The sequence below is a fragment of the Glycine max genome, chromosome 17, assembly GCF_000004515.6.
Source record: "Glycine max cultivar Williams 82 chromosome 17, Glycine_max_v4.0, whole genome shotgun sequence".
NCBI lineage: Eukaryota > Viridiplantae > Streptophyta > Magnoliopsida > Fabales > Fabaceae > Glycine > Glycine max.
The window spans coordinates 1,876,607-1,887,561 of NC_038253.2; the positions used below are offsets into that span (position 1 = coordinate 1,876,607).

General features: G+C 32.7%; 1 protein-coding gene and 1 long non-coding RNA gene across 4 annotated transcripts; one reads left to right on the forward strand and one right to left on the reverse strand.

Moving 5' to 3' along the window:
- Positions 1–2,512: 2,512 nt before the first annotated feature.
- Positions 2,513–6,112, reverse strand: LOC100805353 (mitochondrial thiamine pyrophosphate carrier-like). 2 transcript variants are annotated; one of them, XM_006600143.4, is made up of 8 exons: positions 5,661–6,112; positions 5,429–5,580; positions 5,228–5,344; positions 5,032–5,143; positions 4,453–4,580; positions 4,049–4,201; positions 3,203–3,340; positions 2,513–2,939 (listed from the first exon to the last, which is right to left on the reverse strand). In XM_006600143.4, exons 2-8 carry the CDS (start codon positions 5,543–5,545, stop codon positions 2,721–2,723), a joined length of 984 nt encoding a protein of 327 aa, XP_006600206.1. In that variant the 5' UTR covers positions 5,546–5,580; positions 5,661–6,112; the 3' UTR covers positions 2,513–2,720.
- A 466-nt stretch (positions 6,113–6,578) lies between these two features.
- On the forward strand, positions 6,579–9,874 carry LOC100795435 (uncharacterized). 2 transcript variants are annotated; one of them, XR_005889395.1, is made up of 3 exons: positions 6,579–8,283; positions 8,365–9,139; positions 9,419–9,874. It is a non-coding gene; the product is annotated as an uncharacterized lncRNA (long non-coding RNA). The 2 variants fall into 2 exon arrangements; XR_005889396.1 differs by having other exon boundaries at positions 6,579–7,860; positions 8,998–9,139.
- Positions 9,875–10,955: the final 1,081 nt, after the last annotated feature.

Genomic DNA, 10,955 nt, shown 5'->3' on the forward strand with positions numbered 1-10,955 from the left:
ATTCAAAATATTTGGAAATTAGTTCTTGCTTAGAAATTTTATGGTCAATTTTCGTCTCTTCAATTGACATTTGATAATGTCTTTTTTCCATTTTTGTTTTACGTTTAACAACACCTGAACTTCCTTTTCTATTAATAGATAATTTGCATCGTATTTTTCTTGTTTGGCTTTGTTTTACTCTAGAGAAATAGGAGTAAAATGTTACAAGAATAGTTTCTTTTGGAAGTAAATTTTTGGACTTTTACCTTCAGCAACATCGCATCCTTACAAGGACTTTGAAGGAAAAATACTTCACTATATTTTTCGTTCTTAAAATACTAATAAATTTTTATTTTATTTCCTGCAATTTTTCATTAAATGCCTAATTTTATTGAAATAATAATACATGTTTTTAATCCCTATTGTTAAAATTATTTTGATAAATGCACCCTATATATATATATATATATATATATATATATATATATATATATATATATATATATATATATATATATATATATATATATATAACTTATTACTCATTCGTTTATCATATTTTTTGATGACGCAAATCTAATTGTAACGACTAAAATAATTTGTTTCAATTAAAGTAGTGTATTATTTTTTTATAGATCCAAATTAAAATTTAATTTTTCAAAGAAGAAAATATACTTAAGAAAAAAATTAATATTTATAAGAAAAATATAATCTAAGAGTTCGTTTTCTTTTCAACATTTCTCAATTCCAATTTCCAACTAAACATCGATCTCAGACATAAATTACGTCGCACCCAAATGTAGTTGTCGGTTTCTTTATTAAATTCCACCAAATGTTTTGGATTACTTCAATTCTGTGATAATAATGCGCCCGTGCCATAATAATCTTCAATTGATGAAGTCATTCACACGTGCCATGCCAGACACTAATCACGTGGCATCATATTTGTTTATTTTAATGTAAATATGATATAACTACTAGTATTATTTTATAATTTCGACAATTACCTTACATAAAATTAATAAATTACACAATACAAAATAAATCTAAATCGTTAAACTCATAAAACAAAAACAAGCTTATACAAAAATATAGGTTTTTTCCATAATTTTATGCATAGATTATTAGTTCGATAATGTTTATATAAGTTTAACCAACAAAATCCCTTATTTAATCTTTGAATTCGACACATTAGTTTCTAAATTTAAGAAAATAAAAAATAATTCTTGAATATATATTCGACGGGGACATAAAGGTCATTATATGTGTGCCACAAAGGCACACAAGCTGCCAACTAGGACACTCTATTAAAGATATACACAAGTTAATGTTTAAACTAATGCGATGAATGAAATACGAATTCAAATACTATTTTTTTTAATTAAATTACAATAACTTTTACAAAAAATATTTGGGAATAATGATCTTGCTTATTTCTCCACCTCCGTCCTTGTAATTAAAAAAAAAAGTGTTTTCTAATCCTTAAAATCCCTCTTGTTTTTTTTTTGTTCAAATCTCTTCCCTCTGAATCAAATAATACATAATAGTTTCATAATGCTTAGAGATTACGGACAAGAACAAGAATCTGGAAGAATCCGAAGGTGACACGACGCCAATCTGAAAGCGGCAGAATATAAAGGGTCGTGTATCTCTATCCTCCCAACTCCCAACTGAATTAATTTCTTAGGAAACACAACATTTCAGCCACTTCTACTATCTTAAATTGGAGTCGTTAGTTATTGGGCTCATCATTTTTTTAGTCGATTGATAGAATTCAAAGCCTGAGATGAGGGAGGAGGCTACTTTACACAATTAACTACTATTACTACATAACAGTTAGGTGAAATTTTAGCTAGATGCTTAATTGTTATGATGTTCAAGCATTACAACTCTGGCATTCGACGTTGTTTTGTCATCCACCTTTTTCTCGTAATGAAACTGTTAGGTGTCTCACGCTGGTTCGTTGGCCTCTCCTAACAAAATTCTACACTTCAAAGAATGCTATAGAGTGATATCAGTCAAATGCTTTCACGTTTTGTTCTTAGTATGCCATGAAACTCAACAAATTGCATTTTTTTCATACAGTATCCTCCCAAATTTGGTGGGAACGAAAATTAGATGTAGAGTGAAATAAAAACCGCACTATTCGATCACTTGCCAAGTTACCACCAACCAATGAAACAAAAAAACAATGGAGAATGCCTCAAGATGTGAATCTGGGGCTTCAAACCTGTGGGTCAATGACCTAACCAGGAGGGGCCCTTTCTGTTTTAAATGAATAGAAAAGGACGAGCTTTCACATGCAACATTAATAAATTAGAATCTTGAGGCTTGCAAAATGACGAGCTAAGCACAGACTGAGAATAATAGGCTATTTTGTCCAACAATAGGATGCTGAAGAATCTGTACGGCACAGACTGAGAACCTCAAAAGCTCAAAAAGATGGCCATTAATTATGTCCGAATTTTACTACCAAAGACCAAATATAGGTTGAAACCAAACACAACTTGTTCCTAGATAGGCTTTTGCACCATTTTGGAAATTTACATTTAGAATTCCAAATCAGACGCAAGCATCAAGGACAAATCTTCCATCTTAAAGGAAGTTCAATCTTATCAACTACCACTATCATTACAAAAAATTAGCATATCCCTCACACTTTCTTCCTATACTACGAGGGAATCAACTTGTATTTCAAAAAAGAATATGATCACTAATCATGAAGAAAAAATGGGAAAAAATCAATTGAAAGTGGACTCTAACCAATCTGATGTCAATTCATAAGCAACAAATGTCACAGCACCAGCAGGTGCAGCTTTGACAGTTGATGGAATTATCCCCTTGTACAGACCAGCCCAACCCTCTAATCGAAATATCCGTTGCATGGCATCAGGCATATTCCTGTATGCACGATGCTCAACTCGAGCTCCATATCTTGGATGCCTTTGAAGCCCTTCAATCTGTAGCAAACAGAGAATGAAGATTCATGTATCATGATTACATTGACAATGATAGAATAACATAACGCCCAGTTTGTTGTTTAATATCTTCTAATTGTTTCAGTTTCAAATGGCACCAAAAACACCATCTATCCAGCCTAACATAATCATAAGTTTTGCATTTTTTAGGGTTGAGGGGTAAGGGTCTCTAGAATTCTCAATTCTCAAATTGAACTTTGATTAAATAATCCCTGCGCTAACACTAAATATGTGCAGAGGTTTACCTGAAATCTTTTTTTGACAACATCTAGTGGATGACAGACAAGCTTGGCACATGTTCCCGCTGCCAATCCACAAAGGAAAAGCTGAAAGCTAGAGAGGTTATCTTCTGCAGAAGTGTTGGAGTATCTATGATTCCAAGCCTACAATTTCACACACAATACATATTTACAGGTCCAAAAACTGCAGTGTCAAATACACTAAAACAAAACATTCATTAGCAGTGTGAAGGAATCCAACTCCATTTTTAATGTAAGATTACAATTTACAAGTGGAAATAAATCTATTGTGACATAATTCCAAGGTAACTTTTCTCAGCAGAACTTTAATCTAAACTACAATCAAAATTCAAAATGCCAACCTTACAATAGATATGAGGCATGGACACCATTAATTTCTCATATTCAAAATTGAAAATAGTGGTGCAGCTTTATTAGTGCAAATAATTCATCCAGCTTAGTGATTGACATATAAAGGCAATAGTAATCTGTGTGCAGAGTCCTCGCTGATGGGTAAAACAATAATCTAAAAACAAAAATGGATATTAAAAATTAAACTGAAAAGGTGAGGCACATATTGAGCAATCCTCACAACTGAATCAACAGTCATTACAGTGTAAGTGAATAGGAATAATTTCCTGATGCATTGAGTCATTTTACCAAGACTATAAAATGAAGGCATAACACTACAATGCAAGATAAGCTGAAACATGCAGAGTCCAAGCGAATCTACAATCTTATCTTACCACACTAGAGTTGCACAATAAATAAAACATAACATACAATGCATGCAGAGCATGATCATGTAATCTAAAAAAAATGAGATGTTAAATAGAAGGACTGAAATTTTACCATGCCCCAACGCTTAAATGTATCATATGTGCCAAATTGTAGGCCTGCATAAGGTATAATCTCCACTAAAGTTGGCGATAATCCAGAATACAAGCCTTGGAATCCACGAGTATGGATGATATCCATGAATGCAGACCTCATGTTTGGATATACCTATGATGTCACAATATTTGCGAAGAGTAGTTATAAAAAAATAGCTTCAAAAAGGACCAAAACAAGATCAGTATTGCCACATAAAGCAAAACAGAACAGCATAAACATGAGCAGTTTATGAAATCAATCAAATAATGGAGGCCTCATATCTGCCAATAGCATTAAAAGGACCATCACATTTTTTATACTTAAAATGAAATAAAATTTACTTTGAAACTGTTTTGGGACCTCAAAATTGATAATGCTTATACCTTTGGTTCACCTTGAGAAGCTAATATAGTTCGGAGAAGATCAAAGGGATAAGAACCTAATGTAGCTGCACACCCAGCTAATGCCCCACTGAGGTAGGATAGACAAGGGCTCAAATTAATGTGATTCTCTACAAAAACAAAAAAGAAACCAATGAACAAACACAATCCTAGAATTGGAGAAGATAAAGAACAATTCCTGGTAAGTAATTGTATTTTTCTAAAGTGTGCAGAATGTATGGGCATAGGTTTTGGCTAGCATATATAGTGTACACACCCATTAACTACAGAAAGCACCCTCCTCCACAAAAGAGCCTTATGCAAAATAAATTGGTATAACTGAATTTAACAAAATACTGTAATGAATTTAGAACCGAAGTGATTAAACACCAATTAAGTCTCAAAAATAAAAAGAATAAATAATACATGCATTATATAGCTTTATACAGTGTCATCCTTACACAAACTATCATGTATGGTAAGTTTATTGGTTTTTATGACAATTTCCTTAAAATTCAAATCAACAATGATTTCTAATTCGCCTAGAAAGAAACAGTGACACTGAATAAGAAAATAGAATACCTGATTTGGAAGAACCAGAGGCAAAAGTCTTCAACTTGTGTAAAACTGTAAATTGTATAGCTGTATATGGCATAACCATGAGCAATGCCGGCACATTTCCCCGCCAAAACCCCTGCAAAAAAAATAGGGGTATTAGCTTAAGAAAAAAGCACACACAATGACAAAGTGAAAAGGGTAGAAAATCCGGGGTTTATACCTGTACGCCTTCTTCTCTAAGAATGTCCTTGGTTGCTTGAAACATACCAGTGTATTTTGATGCTGCAGCCAAATCCTTCCGTAATAAAGCCCATGAAGATGTGGGCTCTAGCTGAACCTGTTATTTTCAACCCGACAATTAGAAAAAAAGAAAAGAAAAGGATTAAATCCTAAAACGTTACACAAACATAATAATACATACCTGGAATCGAATCTTAATAACATCGAGGGGCGAGGTAACTGTCCGTGATATTCCACCAGAAATTGCCCCAGCCCAGGAATCAATCATGGCACGCTTCAGTTTGCTCGGTTCCTCCATTGCCGCAACGCAAACACTCTCTCCTCCCTTTTCAGCTGCAAAATTGAATCAAATTAGGGTTTCCGAAAACTGAGAGAGAAAACGAAACGACGCGTCGTTTGGGATCCGCGCGCACCTGGATGGGAAGATGAAGGAGAAGAGAGCCGACATTGGAATTGATTTGATTGAAAAGTGGAGAGATTGTAGGGTCAGTAGTCACTGGTCAGAACAATACGATACTCGCTTTTGCTTCCCAATCTTATACTGTGGTTAAAGATTTCGTAAATCATTTGTCTAGTTTATTTTGAAAGCTATTTTATCTTTATTGCAGTTGTATATTGTAAAACAATTGTTTCATTCCACTTTATAGTCATGTGTTTTGTTGATGACAAAAGAGATTTGAATTTTATAATACTTTATCAATTCTTTTCTTTTTTTAGTTCTTCTTTAGTCTTTACTGATGACTGATATTGGTTGATAATTTAGATTATTATGTGAATAAATATGGACAAAATATTGCACAACTCACAAAATAAATAATCAAGTTTTTTAAAACTTGCTTTATCTGTCATTCGTTACCTAATTTGGTGATACATTCCCACACTTTTTTTCGTTTATATATATCAACTTGGCCAATGCACATTGGGTGGACGAAATTTCTTTGTGAGGGGATGAAAAACTTTTATGGATACTTTTCTATTAAAAGATATTAGTTGTATTATTGGATGGATTGGTCACCAGGATTCTTTTTTCTTTTTTTTGTTACAAGATATTTTAGTTGCTTTTGCAGAAAATTAATTGTTTAGCATATAATTTGTGTATTTGGGACAATTGGTGAAATTTTCTAAAAGGCTTTATTTTTTCATCTTAAAAACCGATATTCATAAATTATTTATAAAATTTCCAACAATTAAGTGTAAACTGGTTTTGGTCACCATACACTGTTTGTGCTGAATTGTTTTTTTTAGTGGGCTTATGTTCACGAGGCCCGTATTTGTTAGACTTAGGCCTCAGTACCTTTTTTTTGGCATTTTCTTTGTGTACCCATCCTTTTTCCTCTATATCGGATATATTTTTGATAATTTCAACATTATTGTTGCATATGAGTCATACCCACTGAGAATCCGTATGAACCCTTACGCATACGGATTATCATAGGCGAGAACAATGTTGAAATTGTCAAAAATCTGTTAGTGTTAGGTGTAAAAGAAAAAGGATGATTGCAGGAACCAAACGCCCCTTTTTTCACTTCAACTCTGTTTTGTGTTGCAAAAACAAAGCAAATAAACCCTAATTGCGGTGTAAAACCCTAGGAGGAAGTGGGAGAGGAAGGATGAGACCTTTGGACGAGAAGGAGACGAGCACAGTGTTCGATCCATCTTATGAAATTACATTATCTTCTGTACCTCCTTTGAAGTTGCTTATCAGATTCCTTTGGGTTGCAATTTTCTGTTTTGAGGAGTGGTTATTTCAAGGGAAAGTAAAGTAATTAGCGAGGGACTCGTTTTGTCTTTACTTTGTTATTTTCTAGTTCCATTTAAAGATAAAAACATACATGAATTGAAAAGTGGATAAAATGAACGATTTCATGCTGGCCATAAGGGCATCTCAGTTTTACGTGTATATGGTTAGCTGTGTTTTAATGCCAAGTTGGAGAGTCTATTTTATACGTTTGGATGGATTATCATGGGACCTTGCGATCATTGTTATTGTTTTTATTAACATTTTTGTAATTTTCTCGGCCTAGGAGTGTGAATGAACGGGCAGAATGTGTTTAAACTTGGCCTTTCCATGTTGCTGTTATATGGTGTTAAGATAAAATGAAACTTGTATTGAGAGAGAAAATGATTACTAGAGGTGATAAGTCTCTGTTTAAGAACCTATATATACCAGAGACTCAGCCAAGAGTTAGTTATAACTCTCTGAAACTAGGTTGTTACAGTTGGCACTAAACTATTACAGAATAGTGAAGGAATAATACGCTCACAGATGGAGATCAAATTATAATTATGATGTTTTTATCAACGGGGGTTGTTGGGTTTTGCAACAGGGGCTAGTTTCTTGTAATGTGGTGAATTAAGGTTTAAATCTCCTTTAGGAGAGGTGCCCATTTAATGTCTGACTGTATCTAAGAACATAATTGCCACCAAAAGAGGAGAACTAAATATAATGTTTTTACTGGCCATGTGCTGTTTCCATTCTTTTTGTCATCTGTTTGTTTCAGCCTTTTACTACTTCATTCAGTAAAGTGTTATGCTAATAATCAGATCAATATTGCTGCCAGGGTTCCCCAAGATCTTGTAACGACGGGAGGGAAGTGCATGCTCTTAAAATGGGTAACAGGATTCTTTTTTGCTATTTGGCAAGCTTACATCTTATGCTCACTCCTTCCCCCCCATTTGGCCATTCTATGTCTGTTAAAATCTGTGTAGTTTCTTTTTTCTAAAACTTTCTCGCAGTCATACTTGCCAGTTTGAAAATGAAGACAACTCTTTAATCTTTAACAAAGGGTTTTAGCTAAGTTGGTTATTTCCTATAAAGGATATCTTCTTACTCTGCTACTGTATTGTGTAAAAATTATATGATAGTTTTACTCCCTCCATGTTGTGGAAAAAAGTATATTGGCCACAAAATAATCATCCTCTTACTCTTTGTGCTATCAGAAGTTCACCAACCACAATTGAATCCCTAAATGCCTATTGGATTGGATGACAGGCAAGACCATATTCAATTGCCTTGTATAGAACCACCCCAAAAAGGTTGGTGGAAATGGCTGGATTAAATTGTTTTCAAACTTCTGGATCTAGAGTTTTTTTTCTTACTTACACAAGTTGCAACAGATTCCACCACATATTTGATCGGGCACTAGAATTCTATCCACAACAGATCATTCCAGGTTTTAGTTATCAACTAAAGGCATGGTGACACAATGAAATGTAAAATGCTCCTTTGAAAGCTATCTTTGCCAGGTTTTTTGCATTGAGCAATTAGAGCTTCTTGAAGTCCAGGATAGGGTAGAAGACTCTTATTAAAAAGCAAATTTGTACCTAAGGACTTTATGAAGAGAAATTTATAGGATCCAGATCTGCAAGTTGGTGTCAAATCTGTACATTTCCCTATTGGTTTATAGCTTGCAGTCCTTGAATGTTTAACTCAATGGTTCTTATTCTGAATTACTTTACCTTTTTTTTTTATATAGAAGTTGTGGTATCTTTTTTAATACTTGACTCTAATACTTAATTCAATAAACAATGTAGTTGTAAAAGATAAAACAAAATTGAATTTTAGGTGCTTTGCAAGCAAGAGACCACTGTATCCTATGATAATGTTATTTTATCATGTTTTGTACCTTACATTTCTCCTTGTTTTACTTACCTGAGAGGATACCTTGAACACCTTGAAAGAAAAGGCAAAAGAGCCTTCAATGACAAGCCAAAACCAGAGCCAACTACTGAAGTACTTTTTCTTTGCAGCTATGATGGCTGTGAAAGACATTCATAGATGCTGGTGCTTTGAGGAAGCATTCTCACATCCATGGAGAGAAACAATATGTTTGTCACTACGAGGGATATGGAAAGGTGGTGACTTTGTTACTTACAGATGCGCAAAACTAAGGTATTAGCATGTTACGTTGCATGATTGGAGGAGATATAAGGTTGTGAATTCAAATCTCCCAACTGATAAAACTAACATTTTCTGATAGAAAAAAAGCCGTTACATGATTGGAGCATACTTAATTAAAATAAATCATTAACACCTTTTTCCAATTGGTTTATATTTTTTTTATTTACACTTTATTTATTTAATGCTACGTATCAAGTTTCAATAGCTTGTGTTGTTTACTTTAATGGCAGGTCTATTTAGCAGTGCTGAAAATATTTTGTTTAATTGCAGAAATTTTTGGATAGCTCATAGTTGAAAAGACATTTTCTCATTCATACAGGGGAGAAGGATTTTGTGTGTCCTCATGAAGGCTGTGGTAAGGTTTTGTTTTTGTTTTCTATGATGGCGTCCTTTCCCTAGTTGGTGTTGCATTTTCTGTTTTTAGTTCTATATGGTTTACACGTTAGGATTTGTGGCTATTTCTTCCCTTCACGGAGATTATCATCAATTCAGTCTTTTACTGTCCACTCTGAATCTGTTTTGGTTGGAATGGTTTTCTTATTGGAAATTCAAATAACAAGGGATTTCAAGCAGAGCTTGAGTTCTTGGTGATGAGACCTATGTCTACCTAGTCATTAAATTGTTGCTATAGAGGGCATCCAACGAATTTGAAAATTTATCAAGTTGAATCAATATATAAGACAAATGTTGTTATATAGGTTACCATTTTCATCACGGTACATAAGAATAAATTCAATATCCTCATTTGCATTTATATTGCTTTACATGTAATTTTATGATCATATTTTTTACTTTCATTTGTATTTCTCTAAGATTTTAGTTAACTTGCTCGTCTAAATGCTATGTTAGTAGTTTAGGACTCCAAAGCTAAGAAATAAGTTTTACCTTTTTTTTACTGTAACTGTTTAATAAAAAACAGAATTGTGATGTTACAATCAACTGATTTTGTTAACTAAGCAAGTAAAATTTCTCAGCTAATTGAGTGTGTGTTTTGATTGGTGGAAAGTTAAAATTACTATTATTTTTTAAAGCAAAAAATAAGATAAAATCATGATGAGTTCACCACAAAAAATCATGTATTGTTCGTATAAATTATTATGAGTTCAATTCACTATCAATCTGAACAGATAATACTAGATCAACACAATTAATTTTTTAAACACACTCACAAACTATGAATGAAAAACATACAGATAGAGTTATATTGAGCACATTATATTCAACTAGTTTTATCTTATGTTTATAAAATTATTATTTTTTATTTTGTAACAATGATTTAAATTATGTAATTTTTTCGGGCAAAAGTATCTTTCATCATAAGTAATTCATATTGGAGACGTAATGCATGTTTTGGTTAAAATTGAGAAAGTTCAAAAGTACATTTGCTCAGAAAGCAATAATTTTTTTTCTTCATTGTATGTATTGAAATTCATTATTATGCATATGAATTCTTAAAAGTAAACATAACCTACAGGGACATAGTTATACACTAAATATGAATATGAGTACATTTTTCCATTAAAATTTGAACATTAATTTGTTAAGCCGTAGAAGATTAACTTTTTTCAATAAACTAAGTTCTCACTAATGATGACTTGGTATGCAAAATAACACAAGCATAAATATTTCATTTCGTAGAAAAAGAAAATAAGCTAAATTTAAAGATATCCTTGATTATGACAAGGACCATGATTTAGCTATTAATTAATTTAAACGTGACATACGATTTCATTGATTTGCATAGAGCTGACTACATATTGTCGCCCAACAAAAAACGATTAATTGCAAATGATTAATTATTTATTTA